Below are 27,391 nucleotides of genomic sequence, written 5' to 3'. Positions count from 1 at the left end.
TAATACATATGCCAAAATATTTATGTCAAATGTATACATTTTTTTTTTATAATCTTAATTTAATCATATTTCTTTTTGCAGTCCATAAACAAACATATAACCAACAAAAAAAAAAACTACCTCATATTCATCCCTCCATACAGTCGCCCATTCATATAAAAAAAAAAGAAAGAAAGGGGGAAGGAGGGTGGTTTAGTATCCTTCTCTTCATAGGGAATGAAACTGCGTTAGCCCTTGTACACCCGGTCGGACATTCCGACAACCAAATCCGTCGGATTTTGTTCGACGGATTTTGTCCGAAACTGTTGCATACACACAGTCGGACAAAGTTGTCAGAAAATCCGATCGTACTTAACGTGATGACGTTATTTCGTTAGGACGGGACTACGTTCACGCTAGTAGCCAATAGCATTGGTCTAGGAATTTGATCTGAGCATGCGTGGCACTTTGTCCGATCGGAATTCTCTACACATGATCGGACAAAGTCCGATCAGATCATGCTGTCGGAAAATTTTATAGCCCAGCTGGCAACCTTGGTCCGTCGGATACTCCGACGGAAACAGTCCGATGGAGCCCACACACTGTCGGATTATCCAACAACACGGTCCTATCGGACATTGTCCATCGGAATGTCCGACCGTTTGTACAAGGGCTAACTGTGTATATTAACCCATGGTTCCCACTTAGCTTGGAACCAGTCTATTACTATCGATACAAACCCATTTCTCATTTTTCCATAATTTTGTTGACCTGTTTCACCCAATGATCTATCGTAGGTACTTGTGGCTTTTTCCAATAGACCGGAATTTGCCCTTTAGCTACATCCAAAAATTGTGGAACTATACTCTTCTTATATACCCTAATGGAGCTTTGAGTACCATTAAAGAGGCATTGCAACGGGTCATCCCTGATCAAGGCCATTGTTATTTGAAAGATCAAATTCCTGAGCTCAGCCCAGAATGGCCAAACAAATACATATTTACTGATATACTATATAAGTTTTGCTTCTTTTTAATATACTGTGCAGATAATTATGAAGGCAACAAGCTCCTATCTCCATTATGTTTTTTTTTCTTTTTTTGCAGATCAATGCATGGAATCGTTTTGCACTTTAAATGAGATAGAGTATGGACAGAGCTTTAACACATCTCAGAAGCATTCTTCTGGCTCCCACTCTGTAAATGAGAAAGACTATGGTGACGCAACTGGGTAAGTAAATAAGACCAATATTTTAGACTGATTTTTTTCTCAGAGAAAATGTGCAGAAACGTACCCCACTCTCCTGGCTCACGCTTGTCTTCACCCCCTACCCACCCCCTAGAACTGCCCCTAGAACCACCCCTTGTCTCCACCACATCTCTTAGTATCACCCTCTTTAAAGAACAGGGAACCAAGTATCATGGGGGGGGGGTATGCATATTTGTAAGCATACCAGCACAATTGCATACAGGGACTGGGTATAGGCCCCTGAATGCAGATTGTGTTCAGGGCATACATCCCTGTAAATATACATATCAATATGCATGAATATATACGTACAGCCACTGTGTATGCTATTGATTTCTACTGCCAGCTAGCTGTACACAAGACTTGCGACTTGTAGGGACCAAAACAAGCCCATTTTTTACACTGTACTGTAGGGATGAGCTCATGCATGTTCAGGTATGAGTCTGAATTCACCTGAGCTATCCTGCTAGGAAGTTGTCACTACAGACTGCCAATCATAGGGAGCAGATACATTCCCTGTCCTGAAACCACAGACAAATACACGCCCCTTGTAAAAAATGTGGCTGCGGGGAATACCTCGGCAACCTAAGATTTGCTGTTGGCTTTGACAGCTTCCTGGCAAGATAGCTTGGGTAGGTTCGGACATGTAACCAAACACACATGAGCTCACCCTACTGTACAGCTCAAAGAGCCCATGTACATGAGCCCTTATGCCCTGCACACACAGTCGGACAATCCTACGACAAAATCCGTCAGATTTTTTCAGACGGATTTTGGTCCAAACTTGTCTTGTATACACACGGTCGCACAAAGTTGACGGAAAAGCCGATCGTTCAGAACGCGGTGACGTAGAATGCGTACGACGGGACTATAAAGAGGGCAGTAGCCAATAGCTTTTGTCTCATAATTTATCCTGAGCATGCGTGGCACTTTGTCCGTCGGAATTGTCTACACATGATTGGAATTTAAATGATCGGATTTTGTTGTCGGAAAATTTTAGATCCAGCTCTCAAACTTTGTGTGTCGGAAATTCCGACGGAAAAAGTCAGATGGAGCCCACACACGATTGGATTTTCTGACAACAAGATCCGATCGCACATTTTCCGTCGGAAAGTCAGACCGCGTGTACAGGGCAATAATTTTTTTTTATTGCAGTAGAAGCAAAAAAAAGACCCACTACAGCAAAAATTGATTCCTCCAGTAACAGTAGACAACTCCTCCCATTCAGAAAAAATAGACAGCCGCCATATCCAGTACAGCAACAGTAGACAGCCTCTCATTTTCCTCCACAGCACTAATAGACAGCTCCCCCCCCCCCAATCCAGCAATAAAAACTCCCCTTTTGACATGTAGCAGTCAGAACAGTTTAGCACACCACACTGGGAGCTGGACTACCAATGGACTTCTTGCTGTAATCTATGGCAACAGGATTCATGCTCATTTCAAAGAGAATAAACATGAATTGCATTACAGCATGCATCCTGTTTCTTTACAATAATGGAAGAGGTTTTCTACAGAGAGAGAATACAAAGAAGGGGAAGGCGCACTGACCTAGTGCATTACCATAAAACAGCTTTATTTAAAATTGAATCAAATAGCAAAATGGCTACTCACAAACGAGTATTGATCACAGGCAAAATCAATACAAATAAATCCATCGCACCAAACGTTTGGCGACTCCAGACCAGATGTCCGAGGAATTTGATGAGTACCTCTACGGAAATGGCTAATGCGTTTCGGGAGTGACCCCCTTTCTTCAGAGCCAAAGAGGGCCCTTCTGGTCTGGAGTCGCCAAACGTTTGGTGCGATGGATTTATTTGTATTGATTTTGCCTGTGATCAATACTCGTTTGTGAGTAGCCATTTTGCTATTTGATTCAATTTTAAATAAAGCTGTTTTATGGTAATGCACTAGGTCAGTGCGCCTTCCCCTTCTTTGTATTCTCTCTTTTTAGTATTTGAACACCCAATGTTCTAAAGGAGGGCTGCAAGACGTAGTGACTACACCATTTCAAACTGTTTATATCACATTTAAAGACCAAGAAACCAGAGCGCAGGAGAATTTGCTGTTTTTGTAGAGGTTTTCTACAGTCCATTGGTGTAGTGGTTACTTTTGTTCTAGATTGCAATTTTCTATTTTAAATTGTTTTGCGATTAATATAAGTATCTGAACAAACATAGCTGAAAATAATGTTTTGTTTGTCTGCAGTGCACTACTGTGTGATATACACAACATTACCAAAAGTATTGGGATACCTGCCTTTACATACACATTAACTTTAATGGCATCCCAGTCTTCGTCCGTAGGGTTTGATATTGAGTTGGCCCACCCTTTGCAGCTATAACAGCTTCAACTCTTCTGGGAAGGCTGTCCACAAGGTTTAGAAGTGTGTTGACCATTCTTCTAGAAGTGCATTTGTGAGGTCAGGCACTGATGTTGGGCGAGAAGGCCTGGCTCGCAATTTCCACTTTAACTCATACTAAAGATGTTCTATCGGGTTGAGGTCAGGAATTTGTGCAGGCCAGTCAAGTTCCTCCCCAAACTCGCTCATCCATGTCTTTATGGACCTTGCTTTTTGCACTGGTCCAAATAATTTGGTGGAGGGGGAATTATGGTGTGGGGTTGTTTTTCAGGGGTTGGGTAGTTCCAGTGAAATTAACTCTTAAGGCGTCAGTAGACCAAGACATTTTGGACAATTTCATGCTCCCAACTTTATGGGAACAGTTTGGGGATGGCCCCTTCTTGTTCCAGCATGACTTGCACCAGTGCACAAAGCAAGGTCCATAAAGACATGGGTGAATGAGTCTGGGGCAAAGGAAATTGACTGGTGTGCACAGAACCCTGACTTCAACCTGATAGAACACCTTTGGGATGAATCTAGTTTTGAGAAAAATTACTGTCTGTAGGGGCCCAAAGGGCTGCGCAGTAAATGCCAAAGGGCCTAAGGATGGGCACCAGTGCTTTAGATTGTATTTATGCAAGGCCCACTAAAATGAGAAATGGTCCTTTGAATTTTTGATAACTTGTTGGGATAAAAGGCTAAACTCATTATTCCCACACAAAAATGTTGCAACATAGAATATCACTATAGTACATTGTAAACCGTGATTGGGCTGTAAGTAGTCAAAAAAATGTTTTAAGACTTGAAATAAAGAATACCTCCCAGGCTTCAAAATTGTTCTTTGATGCAGGATTTTGCTACATCACTGTTCATTAGGCTTTGACATATTCCAGAATGTGTTTCCCATAGATATTGTTACAATATATTTGTCACCAGCTGTTTGTATAATAGAAACTGACAGGTGTATATTAAATCTAACTTGAATGAGCAAGGCTTTTCAAATAGAGTGTAGAAAAAGTGATATAAAGAATTTGATTAAAAGTTTTGAACTGAAGACGCACCGCATACATTTTATTGATAAATGGAACCCAAGTATTTAATCTACACTGGTGCTGGAGTATTGATCCCCATTAGATGCAAGCTTCGGCACTGCAACTATATAATAGGTGTTTAAATGTGTATGTTAGCAGCTACAAGTATTTACAGTTCAGTACATTTAAAGTCATTATTGGTGAATAGAGTGTGTTCTCTTTTGAGAGACATTGGGGTTGATTTACTAAAGGAAAATAGGTTGCTCACTTTGCAAGAAAAGTTGCACCAGGCAAGGGCCAATTTTCTATTATCTTAGCAAACGTGGTGAAATGTCACTTTACATGCAAGGGAAATAAAAAACAAGACAGCATTTTTGTTTTGACTTGATTGGTTGATGGAAGTCAGCAGAACATTATCTCATTCCCTAACATCTGGGGAAAATGATCTTGCAAAGTAATGCTTCCCCTATAAAGGGAGCAGTCTATTTGTCTTTAGCAAATCATCCCCATTGTGTGTAACAAGCTTATGTTACCTATAGATTTTTGAGCTTGAGAAGACCTGCAGGCATAATCTTGACAACCTCTGGGTAGGGCTCTGAAAGGTGAAAGCACTGCACAACAATCCTACCTTAAAGTTCAGTGGTAAGGAGAGAGAAAGAATGCAGCAGGTGGAATATGGAAGATTTCATAACCTTATTGTTTCTCATAAAATTGAACTTGTGGAATTTCTGCAAGAAATCCAGAAACATGAAACAAAAAAAATGGACAAATTGGGCATCTGTCATCTAGTCTATGGAAAGCTTTAGCTAAATCAATATACAACATTGTAGTTGCAAAGTGTTTTTGAAACTATATTTACAAACTGACATGCTTTGCATAGAAGTAGCTGGTGAGAAACCACCGGCACCTCCCCTGCCTTTTTAATGCAGCTCTGTGTTCGCCACCACTCCATGGACTGATACTCTTCATCTAAAGGCAGCTGGTGAGAAACACACTTACACCTCCATTGTTCTTAGCAAATGTCTGGTTATGTGTCCACCACCACTCCATGGACTGAAAATCTTCATCTAAAGGCAGCTGGTGAGAAACACACTTACACCTCCCCCTGTCCTTAGCAAATGTCTGGTTATGAGTCCACCACCACTCCATGGACTGATACTCTTCATCTAAAGGCAGCTGGTGAGAAACACACTTACACCTCCCCCTTTTCTTAGCAAATGTCTGGTTATGAGTCCACCACCACTCCATGGACTGATACTCTTCATCTAAAGGCAGCTGGTGAGAAACACACTTACACCTCCCCCTGTTCTTAGCAAATGTCTGGTTATGAGTCCACCACCACTCCATGGACTGATACTCTTCATCTAAAGGCAGCTGGTGAGAAACACACTTACACCTCCCCCTTTTCTTAGCAAATGTCTGGTTATGAGTCCACCACCACTCCATGGACTGATACTCTTCATCTAAAGGCAGCTGGTGAGAAACACACTTATACCTCCCCCTTTTCTTAGCAAATGTCTGGTTATGAGTCCACCACCACTTCATTGACTGATACTCTTCATCTAAAGGCAGCTGGTGAGAAACACACTTACACCTCCCCCTTTTCTTAGTAAAGGCCTGGTTATGTGTCCACCACCACTCCATGGACTGATAATCTTCATCTAAAGGCAGCTAGTGAGAAACACACTTACACCTCAACCTTTTCTTAGCAAATGTCTGGTTATGAGTCCACCACCACTCCATGGACTGATAATCTTCACCTAAAGGCAGCTGGTGAGAAACACACTTATACCTCCCCCTTTTCTTAGCAAATGTCTGGTTATGAGTCCACCACCACTCCATGGACTGATAATCTTAATCTAAAGGCAGCTAGTGAGAAACACACTTACACCTCAACCTCTTCTTAGCAAATGTATGGTTATGTGTCCACCACTATTCCATTGACTGATACACTTCATGATACACTTCATCTAAAGGCAGCTGGTGAGAAACACACTTACACCTCCCCCTTTTCTTAGTAAATGTCTGGTTATGTGTCCACCACCACTCCATGGACTGATACTCTTCATCTAAAGGCAGCTGGTGAGAAACACACTTTCACCTCCCTCTTTTTTCTTAGTAAATGTTTGGTTATGTATCCACCATCATTCCATGGACTGATACTCTTATATACACAACTGGTGAGAGACACACTTAAACCTCCCCCTTTTTTTGGAGAATATCAGTTATCTCATAAGGAAATGGGGAAACAGCGGAACAGCAGAGGAAAAAAATACAGGTATAGATCGGTTATTAACAGCCCATGTTGTGAAAATACCAAAGCATATGATTAGGATGGGGCTGGCTCAAATAGAAGGGGCATCATCAAAAAGAAGGGAGAATGGAAGTGCGTGTCTCATATCAGGTACCCCCTTAACACTGGCTCTTGTAAGTATGGTGGCTAATTATAAATCCACATAGGCTCCCCTCTGTCTTAATATCAGCTTTATTGACAGAGTATGGCAGTAATCTTTCACTCTTAGCATAGGCATGCACAGCCTATTGCATTAGGGTGTGCACCCCAAAACTAAAATACACATGCATGTCTACAGTGGTGTGAAAAGGTGTTTGCCCCCTTCCTCATTTCCTGTTCCTTTGCATGTTTGTCACACTTAAGTGTTTCGGAACATCAAACCAATTTAAGCAATAGTCAAGGACAACACAAGTAAACACAAAATGCAATTTGTAAATGAAGGTGTTTATTATTAAAGGTGAAAAAAAATCCAAACCATCATGGCCCTGTGTGAAAAAGTGATTGCCCCCTAAACCTAATAACTGGTTGGGCCACCCTTAGCAGCAACAACTGCAACCAAGCGTTTGCGATAACGTGCAATGAGGCTTTTACAGCGTCCTGGAGGAATTTTGGCCCACTCATCTTTGCAGAATTGTCCTAATTCAGTTACATTAGAGGGTTTTCGAGCATGAATGGCCTTTTTAAGGTCATACCACAACATCTCAATAGGATTCAGGTCAGGACTTTGGCTAGGCCACTCCAAAGTCTTCATTTTGTTTTTCTTCAGCCATTCGGTGGTGGACTTGCTGGTGTGTTTAGGATCATTGTCCTGCTGCAGAACCCAAGTTCGTTTCAGCTTGAGTACATGAACAGATGGTCGGACATTCTCCTTCAGGATCTCTTGGTAGACAGCAGAATTCATAGTTCCTTTTATCACAGCAAGTCTTCCAGGTCCTGAAGCAGCAAAACAGCCCCAGACCATCACACTACCACCACCATATTTTACTGTTGGTATAATGTTCTTTTTATGAAATGCAGTGTTCCTTCTACGCCAGATATACTTGGACACACACCTTCCAAAGAGTTCCACTTTTGTCTCATCGGTCCACAGAATGTTGTCCCAAAAGTCTTGGGGATCATCAAGATGTGTTGTGGAGAAATTGAGACGAGCTTTGATGTTCTTTTTGCTCAGCAGTGGTTTTCTCCTTGGAACTCTGCCATGCAGGCCATTTTTGCCCAGTCTTTTCCTGATGGTGGAGGCATGAACGCTGACCTTAACTGAGGCAAGTGAGGCCTGCAGTTCCTTGGACGTTGTTGTGGGGTCTTTTGTGACCTCTTGGATGAGTCGTCGCTGCGCTCTTGGGGTAAGTTTGGGCGGCCGGCCACTCCTGGGAAGGTTCACCACTGTTCCATGTCTTCGCCATTTGTGGATAATGGCTCTCACTGTGGTTCGCTGGATTCCCAAAGCTTTGGAAATGGCTTTATAACCCTTTCCAGACTGATAGATCTCAATTACTTTCTTTCTCAATTGTTCCTGAATTTCTTTGGGTCTCGGCATGATGTGTAGCTTTTAAGGATCTTCTGGTGGACCTTACTGTGTCAAGCAGCTCCTATTTAAGTGATGCCTTGATTGTGAACAGGTGTGGCAATAATCAGGCCTGGGTGTGGCTAGAGAAATTGAACTCAGGTGTGGACAACCACAGTTATAGTATGTTTTAACAAGGGGGGCAATCACTTTTTCACACAGGGCCATGATGGTTTGGATTTTTTTTCACCTTTAATAATAAACACCTTCATTTACAAATTGCATTTTGTGTTTACTTGTGTTGTCCTTGACTATTGTTTAAATTGGTTTGATGTTCCGAAACACTTAAGTGTGACAAACATGTAAAGGAACAGGAAATGAGGAAGGGGGCAAACACTTTTTCACACCACTGTATATATAGAGCAGTGGTTGTGTTTTTTAGGAGCCCTGTCGGGGCTCCTAAAAAACAGACCCCTGATGTCCCACTTTTGAGACAGAAAGGGACTGAGGACAGAGATTTCTCAGTCCCTTTCTCTGCAGCCTCAGCATTGTACAGTGAATGAATGGGTAGTGCTTTGTGCTGAGCGGCCTTCTGTTCATTTACACAACAACACAGTTTACTATGCTACAGTTGTGAATGAACACAGTTGGTGGTCAGTACCGATCACTCACTGTGTTCATTCAGAAAAGGAAGAGTCTGGCAAATGACACATTTACTGGCCCCTTCACTGCTCTCGACTCTGAAACAATCCCCCACAGCAGTCAGCGTGAGAGGAGGGGAAGTCGGTAGAACCGTGGGGGGAGGAGGGACCAGGGGAGCACAGGCATGGGGCCAGGCAGCAAAAATAAGAGGAACAGGGACAGAAGGGGCGGCGAAGGGCAGCATTTACTGGTATCAATCCCCTGCATTTTCTTCCTGTGGCAGCTGAATGTCTGCAGGAAGAGGAGCAGAAAACTACTTTTAGTTGCTCAAGGAGAAAAATAGAGAATGATCCCCCAGATTAGGGTGTACCTAGGCACACCCAGCACACCCAGTGTGCATGTCTCTGACAAATAGTGTCCCATACCTTATGTAGAGCAGGTCTGCAAGATTATTCTGATTATACTTGTAATTAAGCCCAGAGAGATCTTGTTTTAAGATAAAAAATGCCCTGGCTTTTTGAGTACAAATTTGGATTATGGTGTGTTATTTTTGTTTGCCCAGAGCAGGGGTCTCCAAACTTTTTAAGCAAAGGGCCAGTTTACTGTTCTTCAGAATTTAGGGGGGCCGTACTGTGGCCATTGGGAGTGGAAAAGGTCCCGAAGTCAGTGGGGAAAAAAACAATGCCCCATCATTAATAGCAGTAGGAGAAATTGTGCCCCACCGTGGTTGTCAATTGGAGGAATAGTGTCCCATTGTTGGGGTCAGTGGGACGAATTGTGCCACAATGTTAGCGTCAGTGGGAGGAATCATGCCCCATCTATGGTGTCAGTGGGAGGAATCATGCCCCATCGATGGTGTCAGTGGGAGGAATCATGCCCCATCCATGGTGTCATTGGGAGGAATCATGCCCCATCGATGGTGTCAGTGGGAGTAATCATTCCCCATCGATGATGTCAGTTGGAGGAATCATGCCTCATCGATGGTGTCAGTATGAGGAATCATGCCCCATCGATGGTGTCAGTGGGAGGAATCATGCCCCATCGATGGTGTCAGTGGGAGAAATCATGCCCCATCGATGGAGTCAGTGGGAGGAATCATGCCCCATCGATGGTGTCAGTGGGAGGAATCATGCCCCATCGATGGTGTCAGTGGGAGGAATCATGCCCCATCGATGGTATCAGTGGGAGGAATCGTGCCCTATCATTGGTGTCAGTAGGAGAAATTGTGCCCCATGGTGGGTGTCAATTGGAGGAATAGTGTCCCATCGTTGGGGTCAGTGGGAGGAATTGTGCCCCTTCATTTGTGTCAATGGAGGGGGGTGGGTAAAGGGAATTATGCCCCACTGTTGTTATCAGTGGATGGAACAATGCCCCAAGGGCCAGATAAAAACAAGCAAAGGGCCGCATGTGGCCCCAGGGCCACCGTTTGGAGACCATTGTCCCAGAGTATCATTTAATTTAGGAATTGTTATGGTTCAGATGATGATAAAGCACAGTCCTACTGAATGTATTTGATGTGATTGATTTATGAATTCACATCATGTTTTTGTTGCAGGCAGGGCACCTCACTTACTGGAAAAGTAAACCAACTTGAAGTGATTCTGAAAAAGTTACAAACAGACCTTCTTAAAGTAAGTAACCATTCTATTTATAAAAACATTGTTTTTTGTAATTCAGTCAAATTATTTTGCCAAGTTTACATTTTCTGAAATGTAGTCTTCTGTCAAAATCTATGTGCTTCCTAATATTTTGAACTTAGCTAAATTCTTTTATTTACATTAGGATGTTCCACAAATGTAAACCATAGCCTAGAAAGGAATGCCAAAAAACAATCACATAAACTGTACTGTAAAAGTTTGGATATATTTGCTCCGACATCTTAGCTGCTATTGCATTATTTTACTGTACATGGTTAGTTATGGCAGTAATTCCATTGGTGGAGAGGTTACATGCCGAAACTGCCAAATAAAACAAGGTCCGCAAGCAGTCTGCTGTGTTTTCTGCATACATAATGGGATAGCAGTCAGCAGATTTTAAACACAATCAATAGAAAAACACAAAATACCTTTTTAATTTTTTAATTAGAAAATATTTTGGCCACGGCCTTCATTATTAGCTTTAAATACATAAAATATTAAAAAGTTAAACTTTAATAAACACATAAAACAGCTCAGCCACTGCAGCTCAAGCTGTATAATCAAGATAAACGGGAATCTCCCCACTTAAAACATATATACTGCATTTATCGGCGTATAAAACACTCACTTTGTTCCCCTTAAAATCAGGAGAAAATCGTGGGTGCGTGTTATAAGCTGATCCCCTGCCGACTGTGAGCTTCTCGGCGGCTTTCGGCTGTTCTCGGTGGCTTTCGTCCACTTTCGGCCGTTCTCGGCGGCTTTCTGAAAGTGGCCGAATGCCGCCGAAAGCCGCAGAGAACGGCCGTGTGCAGCCGAAAGCCGCTGAGAACAGCCAAGTGCGGCTGAAAGCCGCCGAAAATAGCCGGAGGCCGCCAAGAATGGCCGAGAGCTACCGAGCACTGCCGAGATACACAGAACATTCGCTTTGTATCTCGGCGGCACCATTTTTAAAAGGCAAGCCTGCAACGACACTGACAAGGCTGCAAATGACTGACAAGGCTGCAATGCAAGGCTGCAAATGATGACTTACAAGGCTGCAAATGACTGACAAGGCTGCAATGCAAGGCTGCAAATGACTGACAAGGCTGCAAATGACTGACAAGGCTGCAATGCAAGGCTATAAATGAATGACAAGGCTGCAATGCAAGGCTACAAATGAATGACAAGGCTGCAATGCAAGGCTACAAATGAATGACAAGGCTGCAATGCAAGGCTACAAATGAATGACAAGGCTGCAATGCAAGGCTACAAATGAATGACAAGGCTGCAATGCAAGGCTGCAAATGACTGACAAGGCTGCAATGCAAGGCTGCAAATGACTGACAAGGCTGCAATGCAAGGCTGCAAATGACACTGACAAGGCTGCATTGATGGGCATTTAAATGTACGTTTTTTTCCTTAAACTTCCCTCCTAAAAGTTTTTTTCCTTGAAATTCCCTCCTAAACTTGGGGTGCGTGTTATACGCCAATAAATATGGTAACTTTGTTTAACTTTATATACGCAAAAACGGTCCCCCTTAAAAGGTGACACTAGCCACATAATAAAGTGAAAGCCTGCGACAAAGGGAGGGCGGGGGGGGGGAGGGACATCACAGCTGATGCTACTGAGGCGATTCCAGGGCTCTGAATCCCCCTTTTATTTGATAATACTCTTAACAAAAACTCCTCAGCTGCCCAGATACAAAGGTCACCTGACCAGCCTGGGCAGCCAAGTCAATTGGGAATGCCTCCCACACTTTTCCAGGGGGTTACCCAATAATAGCCTAGGAAACCCTGTCACTACCTGGATACAACCATACCTATTTACAGAGGTCAGGGAGCCAATGGGAACACTTCCCGCAATTTAGCTCTGAGGGGAGACTATTAACCTCTGCTGCTGCAATCCCATGAGGCAAGGGGGTCTTAAAACTGTTTTCCCCTCTTTTCCTTGCATCCCTACTGCACTGTGATATTGGATGCAGCATAAAACAACGTTTGCACCCAAAGTAAATTCAAGGGCTCTAATTCAAGGTTCATCCATATATAGTAAATGTATGTCTTTTGCAGAAGTAATTCTCCTTCTAGCAAGTGTCATCTGAATAAACATTTTCCATTTAAAGGATAGGTTCAACTTTTCAGAAAAAATAATAAATGCACATTTTTTTTGCGGGTAAAAAAATTTACATGTATTATTTTCTGTTGCAGGAGCTTGTAAAGCATTGCACCAGTGGGATCACTGCTGCCATGCAGGTCTCCTGCAGACCTGTCAGTGTATAGGTTTGCTCATACCTCGTATGAGGAAGCCAATACATGCTGACAGGAAGAATGAATGAACTACCATGACCTTCACAGCGCCATGGTAGTTCATTGAAAACTGCAAGCCGACAGCCGCAAAGGCTGCCTAACCTTGTAGTTTTCCATTCACATAGCGCAGGGGTGTCCAAACTACGGCCCTCCAGCTGTTGCAGAACTACACATCCCATGAGGCATTGTAAAACTCTGACATTCAAAGACATGACTAGGCATGATGGGAATTGTAGTTCCTTAACAACTGGAGGGCCGTAGTTTGGACACCCCTGACATAGCGATATGAATGAGTGACTCGGGTGGGTGGGTGTCTTTTTTTGAATTTTGACAGCTAGCGGCAGAGATCTCCAGCTAGCTGGCACAGCGCGGGAGCAGCGGTGCGGGGGGACAACACAATTTCATTACATGTTACATGTTACACCCCGAATATGTTTCCTTTAGGCTGGGTTCACACTATTGAGTTCCCCGCATCCAATTTGCAGTAGCAGGAGATTTTGACCGGCTCTCTATGGAGCCGGTTCACATATATCCGCTGTGGCTCCGGTGCAAATTTGCACAGGAGCCCTGTGCGTCTTTTGGTCCATTTCAGGTCTGAATTCAGTTGAAAAAATCGGACCTGAAATGTTGATTGAGGACGCACCGGACCCCTGCTGTAAGCCACATGCGAAGATCATGTGAAACCAGCCTCAAGGTCTGACTACCAAACGGAGCCACCACATTGACTGCAGTAGAGTAAATGCTTTCCAGTGTAGAAATTACCTAGAAAATTCTTATTTGTTTACAGTAAATGTTGTGAAAACTCCAATAAGCAGATTCTTCCAAAAACTCTCAAGTGTTATAACTTATTTTAGTTTACTATAGGAGTCTGTCTAAAGAAAAATAATCAAGAATTGTATATACTGCAGCTTACAGGTCCTGTGGTGGCTGCATTGGTTTTCATTTTTAAGACTTTTTTCCTTTTATCGTAATCCTGTCAATAATAAGCTCTCTGTTTTAGGATGACATTGCTTACTTTCCTTACTGTGCGTATGGAAGAGCCATGTTGTAAGCTTTCCCAGCTGCTGCTTTGGATTACAAACACCCCCTCATCCTCCTCCATTGCATAAGGAAGAGGGGTTCTGAAGCTTACAGCAAATAGTTTGGAAAGCTAATATCATTGAGAGTTCAATTCAGAGCTCAGGAAATTCCAAGGATGCTGAATTTCTATTAGGGTTAACAGTTTATTTTTTGCACTTGTACAAAATGTTCTCAGCCTGCAAAAAGAAAACAAATGCAGCCCCCACATCTAAGGACTGGTAAGCTGCAATTTATAGTAAATGTTTGTTTTTGGATCTAGACACACTTTAGCTTCCAATTGAAAAGTGGCAGATAGGCATTTTAGAACACACCCAGGCCCCAATACATGACCCGTGTAGTGCCACATTTGGTGCTAATCATGAGAATGATGGACCAAGTCTATGCTTAGAAATTCCAACAGCTTTCACGCTTCTTCCCCACTGAGAGGACAGGCTACGTGGGTTCTGATTGGTCGGCGCCGCCCATATGACATGGAAGACCACTTAGAATGCTCCTAAACATCCCTCCTGATGGACAGGGCCGTCTTTAATATTGATTGGACCCTGGACAAAAAATTTCTTGCCCCCCCCCCCCCCCCCCATGCAATTTCACTTTCCACCTGCTCTGAGACATAAAATAAATAGCAGCTAGACTTAAAATCAGTTTACTGTATCAGATCAGGCAGAAATTGCAATTGGTTGTCAGCATTTACAGAATATCATTACTGCTTACTGACTGGTTGCTAGAGGTTACAGCACACACTATGGCTCACTGGTTAGTAGCGAAAGGTTTTAGCACATCATCTCCTCAGTGCAAGGGCGCATGATATACATATGAATGCTGCCTTTATTTACATATCAGTGCCACCGGCCGCAGCTATTTACTTAGTAATGCTGCCGCTATTTACATATGAATTCCGGGTATTTCCATGTAAACACAGGGTCTACAGGTGAGTCATCTGTACACAACAATAGGGCAGAGCTGGGCAGCATTAGTACCAGATCTTCACACTGAGATATCGGGACACAGCACAGGACTAAATATTCAAGGGAATTTAAACTGGGATAGTTGGCAAGTATGAGGCAGCTGCTTTGGGCCCCACAACAATGACAGGGCCCAGGGCAGCTTCCCCTTTTGCCCTGCCTTAAAGACGGCCCTGCTGACAGGTACATTTAGGAAATTAAGCTTCGGGGATTTCTAAGCCCCGGAGTCATGAGAAAGCTAAACCGGGGCTCAGAATGGGAGATCACTTTGCTGCAGGTCAGCGGGACGGGAGGGGGGAGGGGGTGTCCTGTGTAAGTTCACCATTCAGATTTTTCTGTAAAGGTGAACTCACCCTTTAAAGGCAATATTTTTTAAAAAAAACATTAACAAACATGTCATACTTGCATGCTCCGTGCAGTGGTGGCACACAGAGCAGCCTCGATCCTCCTCTTCTCGGGTCTCCCTCTGGCGCTCCTGGCCCCTAACTCCTGCTGAGTGGCCCCATAGCAAGACGCTTGCAAGGGGGTCACCCAAACAGGCTCACTCCTGCTCCATTCACACACAGAGCTTGGCCCACCCCTCTCTCTCCTCATGGCTCACTGGCTGTAATTCACAGCAGCAAGAGCCAATGCCTTCCACTACTGTCTCAGCCAATGAGGAGGGAGAGACCCCGGAGAGCCGAGGCTCGACATGGGACTCAGGTAAGTATTGGGGGGGGGGGGGGGGTCTGCTGCACATGACGGTAAAAACTCCTGAGCCTTTAGAACCAATTTAACCTTGATTTTGATCTTTGGTAACAGTTGGGTCATAGTGGTGGTCTCGCAATAAATGGCAGTGATTCTGCTACTTCTGGTAACACTCTCAGTGTGTTATAGAGAAGGGAACTTCCAGAGATATCAAGCACCCCTCCCCCTCAAACACACAGGTTGACTGACAGAATTGCTCATCCCTGTGTCATGTACCATTCAGATCAAACCTTTGTCTTGAGTCATGAGATTGCATCACATGTCACCAACTGAAGACTTCTCCAAAGCTGGATCTTTTGAAATAAGTAGAAAGACAGACAAAAAAATGTGACCTGCTTTTAAAATGAAAATTACAGTACATGGTATTTTCACTATTTATTTTTAAAAATTCACATAAATGAAGTATTATGTACTTACTGACCGCAATTGTGTCTATATGCATGAAAGTAGAATTTCATTGCCAGTGTGACTTGCCAATTAATGTTTTGTTAATCAGGGTTTTTTCACAGTAGTTAGGAAATAGCCGTGTCTTATACTTATTAACTATGGGACAGAGAAGGGTGCACACATTCACTGTATCCACACCCTTCACTATTGCTCATTTTATATATATATATATATATATATATATATATATATATATATATATATATATAGTGTACCACAGAGGGGAAGGCAGAGGACGAGCACCACCGTAATTCTCCGAGCCGTCATCTCCTGTTTACTCTCTCCCTTGACTCTTACGTCACACACACTCAGTGCCACCTCTGCCACTGCCATTGGACCAGTGTTCTGTCTATCACAGGAGCTGGTCCAATGCCAACGGATTGTGAGTGTGAGGTGAGAGCCGAGTGAGAGCCAAATGAGAGCTGAGTAAACAGGAGATGACGGCTTGATGATTTCCTGCACGGTTCAGGCTGCTTTGATGAGAGATGGGGAGGCTACAGATGGGCATTGAGGCTGAAAAATTGCATTAATCCATCTGCATTGATGGGAGATGGGCTGCAGATGGACATTAAACAGGCTGAATTGAGGCTGCAGATAGACATTGATCAAGCTGAAGATGGGCATTGATCAGGCTGCAGGTGGGCATTGATCAGGCTGCATTGATGGGAGATGGGGAGGCTGCAGATGGGCACTAATCAGGTTGCATTCATGGGCACTGACCCTTAATTTGCTTCAAAGTTGTTTATTAAAAAAATATATTTTTTCCTGAAACTTCCCTCTTAAAATGGAGGTGTGTGTTATACGCCGATAAATACAGTATATATATATATATATATATATATATATGTAAACATTTAGAATTGGGTTGAAAGTGGTAGAGATTTTGACTAAAGCATTTCTAAGCATTTATAAATTGTCCCCTATATTTATCTTTTACAATTAATTATAGAAAAAGGCAATGCATACACAAGCACATGTAACACTGGGGCTGATTTATTAAACTGGAAAGTGAAAAATCTGGTGCAGGTGTGCATGGTAACCAATTAGCTTCTAACTTCAGCCTCAAACATATTTAGAATTTGATTCAATTGGGAACATATGCGAATCTGGTTGAAAGTTGTCGAAATTTTGACTAATGCATTTATAAATTGATCCTATATTTATCTATTAAAGGGAATCATCTAAAAGGCAACACACAATCACATGTAACACTGGGGCTGATTTACTAAAACTGGAGAGTGAAAAATCTGGTGCAGGTGTGCATGGTAGCCTTTCAGCTTCTAACTTCAGCTTGTTCAAATAATATTTGACAAAAAAAAAAAATGGAGGCTGATTTTCTATGAGTTGCACCAGATTTTGCACTCTCCAGTTTTAATAAATCAACCCCACGGTGTATCTATTCCCATTCAAACAGGAAACACAGCCACAATCCCCCACACTGTCACCTAACCCCCTTCCACCCTCCAGACCAATGTCGCCACTCCTGGCTTCTCTGTTGTACTGGTCTGGGGTTCCCTGAGCCACACTTGTCTTCTCTCAACCTCTCCTTGCACCTCTGTGCATGTTTCACTGATTTGAGAGATCTACCCTGTGAGGGGGGGAAAAAGGCTGCAGGACATTTACTGTAGGAGAGCTGGGGAAGGTAAGAGCCTCCTCCACACTCCTTCCTGGAGTGCTTCCACACTGTGGGGCACCAGCTATCCTAAGACATCAAACAGGTACCAAAGTAGCTGCTGAGGTAGCCAGAGGACAGCCTAGATCAGTGATAGAGAACCTTGGCACCCCAGATGTTTTGGAACTACATTTCCTATAGTGCACATGCACTCTGCAGTGTAGTTGAGCATCATGGGAAATGTAGTTCCAAAACATCTGGGGTGCCAAGGTTCGCCATCACTGGCCTAGATACATTGTAGACTTTTCTGTTCGTTCTCATACCCTCCACACTTCTCTCCCACACATACAGCCTGATCTTATAAAGGCTATGTTCCTTTACTACACATATTTTACCCACCTTCATAACTTCTGAAACTCCTCTCCTATACATACTATCCACTTCCATATTCTTTGAATTCCTCTATGCACACACTGCCCCCCATTATGCCCTACCAACTCCTATCCTATATAGCGCTGATCCTCATACCTTCTGAAGTTCTCTTCTGCACATACTTTCCACTCTCATACTCATGTCTACTCATGTCCATCACATATGATGTAAGTTAAGTAAACCAAAAAAATGAATAAAAACTACTAATTTTCCCTGTATAATTAATATAACTAATATTATATACAATATGCAAAAACACAAAAAAAAGTGCAATCAAAAAAACAATATACCGTATATACTCGAGTATAGGCCGACCCGAATATAAGCCGAGGCCCCCAATTTACCCCCAAAAAAACTGGCAAACTTATTGACTCGTGTATAAGCCGAGGGTGAGACATGCCTGTCCATCCCTGTGTGTGTGTCCGTCCATCCCTGTGTGTCCGTCCATCCCTGTGTGTCCGTCCATCCCTGTGTGTCCGTCCATCCATCCCTGTGTGTGTGTGTGTCCATCCATCCATCCATCCCTGTGTGTGTGTGTGTCCATCCATCCATCCATCCCTGTGTGTGTGTGTCTCCATCCATCCATCCATCCCTGTGTGTGTGTGTCTCCATCCATCCATCCATCCCTGTGTGTGTGTGTCTCCATCCATCCATCCCTGTGTGTGTGTGTCTCCATCCATCCATCCATCCCTGTGTGTGTGTGTCCGTGTGTGTGTGTGTGTGTGTGTGTGTGTGTGTGTGTGTGTGTGTGTGTGTGTGTGTCCAGCCTACCTGTGTCCCGAGCCTTTGTCCCGAGCCTCCGTCCCGTGCCTTGCCTCCTTGCCTCCGTCCCGTGCCTTGCCTCCTTGCCTCCGTCCCGTGCCGTGCCTTGCCTCCGTCCCGTGTCGTGCCTTGCCTCCGTCCCGTCCCGTCCCGTCCCGTGCCGTGCCGTGCCGTGCCTTGCCTCCGTCCCGTGCCCTCTTCGTCGGCGCCTCGGCGGCCATTGTAAAATTCAAAAGCCGCGCCTCCGCCTTCGCCTGTGATAGGCGGAACACTGAATTTCCCAGCAGCCTGTGTTCCGCCTATCACGTACATCGTCTCATCCTCGTCCGTAGTACGAGGATGAGACGATGTCCGTGATAGGCGGAACACAGGCTGCTGGGAAATTCAGTGTTCCGCCTATCACAGGCGAAGGCGGAGCCGGAGGCGCGGCTTTTGAATTATAGAATGGCCGCTGTCTGTCTGCTCGACACGCTGATCGAGCGGGCAGACAGCGATGACTCGAGTATAAGCCGAGGGGGGCACTTTCAGCCTCAAAAAAGAGGCTGAAAATCTCGGCTTATACTCGAGTATATACGGTATACACATTTCCTTCTGTGGAAAAATCCATATTAAATATCCATACAATAGTACAAAAGTGCAAAATGTCCAAGTTCTCTTTAAAAATGTGCAGCAAAACCATGTGCCAATAAAGTCCACCACACTCCTAGGTGTAAAACTGTGCACTTCTAATATGGATGTTTTGTACTATTGTATGAATTTGTAATATGAATTGCTCCACAGAAGGAAATATGTATTTTTGTTTTTTCTTGGAGATTTTATGCACTTTATTGCACTAACAACACTTTTTATTTTTATTTTTTTATTTTTTTTGCTCTTTATATGTAATATTAGTTTTATTAATTATACAGGGATTGGTAATTATTATTTACTAATACACCTCACTAACCAATCTGTGACTGCTGCTCTTCTCTGCCAATGCCTTCACTGGCTCCCCTTACCCAACCTTGTAAAATTCAAAATGCTAACCATAACTACACAAGGCCATTCACAACATCACCCCCATCTACATCACCAACCTCATCTGCAGATATCGCCCAAATCGTCCCCTCCACTCCTCCCAGGACCTCCTGCTCTCTAGCTCCCTTGTTACCTCCTCCCATGCTCACCTTCAAGACTTCTCCAGAGCCCCTACCCTGTCCACCTTTAGGAGATCCCTGAAAACTCATTTATTCAGGGAAGCCTATCCCACGCCCACCTAACTGTCTCCGGGCCACCCCCATCAAATCATTCTCTACAGCTATTACCTTTTATACCACCCCCTCCCTTTAGAATGTAAGCTCTACGAGCAGGGCCCTCCTGTACCTTTTGTATTGAACTGTACTGTAATTGTGTTGTCCCCCTATACATTGTAAAGCGCTGCATAAACTGTTGGCACTATATAAATTGTGTATAATAATAATAATAAAAACACTTTTTAATAGGGTGGTAGATATATTTTTTAACACTGTTTTGCATGTTATGATTTGAATAGCTGTATTGATATTTTAGAACAGCAAATTTATAGGAGGGTTATATTTTTATATTACCATGCACAACACTTTTTGAGTATAGTTTAAACAAAAAAATAAAGACTGGAAACTTGGGGTATCTATGAAGCTGTCATGCTGAAACTCTAATTTGTTTTTACCTCTTATATTTCCCATTGGTTTTTCACAGGAAAAAGAGCACAAGGCAATGTTACAGGCTGAAGTGCATCATTTACGTCAACATAATATAAGGCTTCAAGAAGAATCCCAGACCGCTTCAGCCCAGCTACAAAAATTTACAGAATGGTTTTTCAGCTCAGTGGAGAAGAAAAACTAATTTTTGTTTCAATATATCCATCAATGTCCGGACTATAATATGTAACAATGCGGCAATATGACATTTTAAACTAAAGTATAACTAAAGGCACTCATGGATAGAATGCAGAGGGATTAGAACGCTTTTCAGTTGTCATTGCTACCCGTGCCCCCGTTAGGGAGATTCTCCCTCTCTATTTGTCTTGCTTATCATCATCATTGAAAGTAACAGAAAATACCACATTTTGAGTTGTCCCCAGAAAATTAATAGATGGGGGACACTAGTTCTGGTGACCAAGAAATTCCCTTAATTTGCTGGGATTTCTTCTAATTTCCTGTTTGGCTCTGGGACAGAAAGTGAAGGGAAATCTCCGCAATTGGACACAGATGGAGAGCAAAAAAAATCCGACAGCACTTATAACCCTCCCTTGGCTCTATCCGAAATGAAAAAAAAAATTGCTTATAGTTCTACTTTAATTGTAACTGACACTTTATTAAATGTTAGAAAAAAAAAGGTTTGTAAATATTATCTCTGTATGTTAGGACAGTGAGGTTGTGAACACCTAACTTGAATGTATAATTTGCTATGCTAGAGATTTTCAAATAGAACTTTCTTGTTTCAAGGTGCACTTGAATTACAACTCAATATGCCTCGTGCGTTAAAGAGAAGGTGAATGGAGACGTTGCTCTAGCAACCTCTTAGAGTCACACTGTTATTTTTCTAGTGTAGTTTAGAAAATGAAATTCGACATCTGACAGGTTGTTATGAGCAATACAGGCACTTTTCATCCCTTCCAATTCTTAATCATGAGGCTAATTGTGTTTTGTTGTGGAAGATGCTAAAAAGGTTGGATTAGATGTATTTTATAACAGAGCTACACTTTCCAATCTCCCCTTACATGGTGCTCTAATGATTTACATGGATCGACATCGTTATATTGATATAGCAATAAGCACATCTCACATTTATTTTAAAGGGTTGAGTCACAAGTTATTTATTTGTTCATGAATAGTGTTTGATTTGTTACTTATTTATATATATGTATTTATTTGGTTAGACGGCTGTTTACACCAGACGAAAAAAAAAAAAAAAAACTTTCTGTAACTACTGATAAGCAAATCAAACAATTTAGCATTTTTTTTTTTTTTTTACATTTGTGAATGGTTACACTTTTTTGACAACTTTTTGAACATATTTCACTTTTAACACTTCTGTATAGTTAAAGTTATTTTGTGTTTGCTTTATCAGTACCTAAATGTCAATTGACTGAGACACTGTTTTTCTGCTTTAGCAGAGCTTAAAGAGAACCTGTCATTTATTGCTTACATAAAATAATATGATTACTAGGAAATAAAGTATGCAGATAACAAGTGGAGATACAATTGTGCCAAACAGAAACTGGTGAACCCTTCTGTTTCAGACAAGGTCTGTAAGAAAGGCAGGCTATAGATTATGTGATTTTCTTTCCTGCAACCATAGATTTCAGGAACGAAAATAGCTTGATTCCCCCATAAACATATTCTGTGTTGATTGGAGAATCCCTCCCACTAATCTATAGTCTTCTCCCCATGGGGTGGGGGGTTCAGGGTGCTGTCCCTGGCGAGAAAACACAGTCATTATTTCTAGCAGCTATAGTCGCTGGCAAAAATCACATGTAAAAATCCTACATGCTGGCTGTACCCAAGTTGATCGATGGATCGATTTGGGTACAATCAGTCTGACCATAGATGGTTCGAATCTCGGCTGGTCCCTGCTGAACCGGCCAAGATTTGAACCATCTATGGCCGGCTTAAAACACAACTCTACTTTGAGAATAGCTTATATTTTAGAGGTTAATAAAATGCACAAAAGTATTGTCTAAAAAGAAGCAGTGTTTCATTTTGTGCTGAATTTGGCCTCATGAACTCTTAAGGGTTCAGCAGTAGTTAGCCAGCATATTGAAATGTCACTTTCTTGGTACTTCAAGTTGTTCACATTGGTCACCACTGACTATACTGAGGATGTCACAGAAAAAGTGAAGTCCAAGCAAAATGAACTTCCAATGACATGTTACATTCCATAGTTTGGTACAAATATAAATTTTACTCACCATTCCGCAAAAGTTTTCTGTTTTATGATTTTTCCCCAAAAAGTTTGTAGACCCTTTTGAATGACAGCCTTGCAGCTTTTTCAGCTTCACTTAACTCCTCACACTGTATGCTTGCTCCACAAATGTATCTTTTATAAATATTTCATATCAAGACCTACAAAAATACTTTTTTTTCTTAGAGGTCTATTTATCAGTGTTTTTGACCAAGAGTCACATAACTTTCACCCAAGTTTCATGTTTTTTTTTCTACTGGAATCTTATGTTTGAATATTGGTTGTTATAGCAGTTATTATTTAAACCATACATTTAGATACATGTTCCATATTTTGGCATATTTTGGAGGAAGGGAAACTTTTTCCAGGGTTGACAGTTGGCCAATTGCCAGTTTATCACATTATTTTTGATTGTAACAAGTGAGGTACTGTATGATTTGGCCATCCTGAGTTCTATTTGTCCTATTTACACAAAGAAACAACAGTGCTTTGTGTATGCATCCAAGCAGAAATACAGTGACTATTAAATCTCCACAGATATCTTATTTGACATTTATTTGTTAAGGTTATTTCTGCAAGAGAAAAGCAATGACTAGATTTTTGTCAGTATTTCTCATTACCAAGCATATCTTCACCCCACACTTGGTAATATAATTTAATCTCACTAGACAGCTTCGGGTTATCTAAGAAGGGAGAAACATAATCATTATTTAAATTACCAACACAATTTAATTAAAAGCAATTCATGCAATACTTATTAGTGACTGGTTCTCTTTAAAGAAACAAACCGTGCTACAAAGCTGCTAGTACAAAGTTAAGTTGTACCTTTCTTTTTATATTTTGAATGATTCATTTTCAGGTAAGCACATAATTTACTTGTTTGCCGTGTAAAATATAACTGTACTTTTATGAAGGAGATGATGGGTTTTAATATTTGTATATAAAGCAGTAGAATATGAATAAAACTCATGCAAATACAATATCTGAAACATCACAGCTAATGTTGTTGCTAACCCTGAGTTTGCAAAAAGAAAAAATCTTTACTAGTGCAATAGATAAAAAAAAATATATATATATTATTGTTAAATTTCATTTCTTTTAGCAAATCTTTAATCTTAAAGTGTACGTCTTCAGCAAAATTTGGAAGGAAAACATTGCTGTTTGTTGCATCACTCAGTTCAATATCTATGTGTTCTCCTAGTCAGTTACCCAATGATGTGATGTTCCTCTTTGTTGATGTACACGTCAGAAAAGTATCGTTTGATGTAATGTAGTTCTCTAGAAACCCGTTTTCAAATTAGAAATCATACACCAGATATTAGCATTTTAGATTATGAGATGCCCTTTTAGGAAGGCAAAGTATTTTTAATGCTAGGCTGCTTGCATATAAAGTGATCCCAACACCTACACACAAAGAAAGCATGCTGCTTAGCATATTTATATTTACGTTTTTGACAAAAGTTCATTACTTTGAGCAATAACATTAAAATACTGAGATTTCAACAACAGAAAAAAAAAATATTACCAAGCACAATGTTGACCAACCCAATGTCAATGAGTATCCTGGTAGGGTTTTACAATGTTCTTCCTTGACAATAAGGGGGTTATGGATTATTAGTTCAGACGTCTTATGGCAGAATGATTCCTGTGTTACTATCTTGTTATACCTCTAGGAGTATACATCGGTAATGGCAGCGTGTAGACATGTAACGCAAATATATTTTGTAAAGATAAATTCCACTTTATTTATTCTTGAAATGTAGCACAAAAATAAAGAGCAGACTAAAAAGACAATACCAATCCTAATGTAATAAAAGCACAAATAAAATTTGATCATGTTGAATCCATTTGATAAACTAATTTTATTTGGCTTACTCAAAATATTTTTCACTTTTTGTTGTGATTAGCACTAGCAGAAAAAAATACTTTATTGGTTAATAATTACGTCTTTCCTTAAAATTGATCTTACCTTAAACAAAAATCCTGAAATCTGTCCTTGAGTTCCATCATGGAACAGAAGAGCAATAGGGGTTCAGCTAGTTCCATACATGTATTAAGGGACAAATCCAAGTAGTATATTAAGGGAGAAATCCAGGAAGTGAGATTGAAAGGTATGCCACCCACTGCATCTTGCATGGCAGAGTGTAGTGTGAACAGGATCCACGTTAGGAGGGCAGAGAAATGATGTGCAGTAAGTGGGATTTGCTTCATGTCAGAGAGGGGCAAGAGAAAAAAAAATCAAAGGATAACTAAACCCAAGAACAATAATTTAATATAATGCCACTTACCGGACCTTAGAGAGGCTGCATTGGTTTACAGAACATTCATAGCAATTACAAAAAATGTCTACCGATATTTGGATCATTGCAGTGTTCTAGTCACTTCCTGTAGCCTGACCTGGAAGCATAAAATATTTGTTTTTGTTTCTGGGTTTAGATTCGCCCTAAGACTCCTGGCAAGAAAGGACTGATGTGCCTTCAGCCTAACAAATGAGAGCCTACTGACCTTCTGACAGGAGCTATTGGGGGAGAATAAGCTGTGATTAGTGTATGTGCTGAATGTATTGTGGTGAATGATGCAAATTGATAATACAGACTACTATTGTTGTAGTTAGTTGTTATTAAAATGGAGACAGACTATTTTCTTAGATGAAAAAATATTAACTGCACATGCCCAATGTCTGCTGGTATTTTACATAGGAGTGAATGTACGTGCACATCACAGCAATCGGCAAGGGTGGATGCTGATGCTATAGATCTAATAGAATATTGCAGTTGCTACTGACAAGTTACAGTAGGTTACATCATACAAAAAATGGCAGCAGACAGTGGGCATGCACAATTGCCAGTGTCAGGGGATGTGAATGTGTGTCCCAGGTAGCCATCTATGGGGTTCACCTGACGAAACTGACAGTTACTCTTTCACTCTCCTGCAGTATTGAGTGCATTTTAAGTCTTTTTCTGAAATTTGGCCACAAAATCCAGATCATGCTATGTAAAGTGGGCCTGAGACAGAAAGCTCCCTGATTATTATAATACTAGCAAATGTGTACCAATTATGGCAGAGCTGTATGCTACACTCTTCAAAATGATTGACACAACATAATCTGGGCCACCGCACGCTATTTGCTTACTCTTGATTGCCCCAACTGTACACTGTCCTATATATGACACCCTAGACTGTCCCACTCCATACAATGAGTTGTTCATCACACACGCCAGACTATAACATTCTATACACTGTGCAGTATATTGCATATTCCACACCATTCCACTAAAAATACTTATATATTCTGTACTGTAATATGGGACAATATAATTGCGAGAGTTTTTTTACCCACTGGGACTTTCACCTCATTCAATGTACACTTTTGCTACTATAAATAATAATAATAATTTCCATCTGTGGAGCTTGTTTTCCTCTACTACTTTACAGTCATCAGTCTTAAAAATGTGTCCACTGCATCATTACTACAGTTGGTTATTGGAATGATGATGTCATTAATGACTTTTAACTAGCAGTAGTATTCTGTACTGGAGACTCTTTTTTGGAAGAGAAGTCCTATTAGCTCATCTTCTTCAGCATAACTGCAGCAGTCATAAGTAGGTATGATCTATGAGCACAAAATTATGTGACTGTGATTAGTGATCAATGAAACTATGATTGATGTGTTTTCCCTCTCATTAAAAGTTGTGTGAGAGGAAGCTACAATAATACATAACCAGATATTTACCACTTAGGGCCATCCTATATATAAGGTAACATAGTCAATGGGCTACAGAAGGCTCCCAGAAAACCTGATACATAATGTACGATGTACGTAATGCAGTATAATATGTGCTGTGGCCACAAGGGTGGTATCAATGTGACCTTTTCAGCAGCACTAAAATGGTAGGTGACAATTTTTAACATAAAATGTGGCATCATTAATATACAGTATATATGGATTAAGGCTGCACAATCCATATTTGCCTTAGGCCTCAAACTTTACTGAGCCAATGCTCTTGTAATTTCTACTGTGTATTTCAGTATTTGTTTAATGCAAATTAATTTTAAATACCTGATTTTAATGCAATATAATATGCAGCAACTGCGACATCAACATTGTTGTCTATGAAGTATTTGCAATAATTAAAAGTTTCAATATATAAAATGCTACAGAACAGGAACTGTTGTACTAGAGTTTATTTTAATGTATGTTAAAATAAAATCATTGATTTCATTATTGCTGTTTAATGTTTTCTTTTTTGGAAATTCCTTCTCATTTCCCATTGTATCCCATTAGCAGTAGGTGAATGTTAAAGTGTCCAGGCTTTACCCAATTTAACCCCAAACCTTTTCTCTCCTCTAGAGCTTGCCCCAGCATTATATTTTTCCAATTTTCTTGTTGTGAGAAACATATTTTATTACTCCCTATGACATCATCACCAGGCTTGTAATACTCCTGCAGGGGCAGCTGCTGAAAGC

At 41.4% G+C, this 27,391-nt stretch overlaps 1 protein-coding gene across 2 annotated transcripts in view; it reads left to right on the top strand.

Moving 5' to 3' along the window:
* Positions 1-27,149, top strand: part of SIPA1L2 (signal induced proliferation associated 1 like 2) — a 329,734-nt gene extending 302,585 nt beyond the window's left edge. For both annotated transcript variants that reach the window (XM_077486232.1, XM_077486231.1), the window contains exons 19-21: positions 1,086-1,209; positions 10,594-10,669; positions 20,717-27,149. In XM_077486232.1, coding sequence (XP_077342358.1) covers positions 1,086-1,209; positions 10,594-10,669; positions 20,717-20,863 — 347 coding nt within the window. In that variant the 3' untranslated portion in view covers positions 20,864-27,149. The remainder of the gene's footprint in view (positions 1-1,085; positions 1,210-10,593; positions 10,670-20,716) is intronic.
* The last annotated feature ends 242 nt before the right edge of the window (positions 27,150-27,391 follow it).

This window comes from Lithobates pipiens, unplaced genomic scaffold (assembly GCF_037356315.1).
Source record: "Lithobates pipiens isolate NorthernLeopardFrog02 unplaced genomic scaffold, aLitPip1_a1.2 Scaffold_18, whole genome shotgun sequence".
NCBI lineage: Eukaryota > Metazoa > Chordata > Amphibia > Anura > Ranidae > Lithobates > Lithobates pipiens.
The sequence above is the reverse complement of the archived record's forward strand: the minus strand, read 5'-3'. Positions and strand labels throughout refer to the sequence as shown.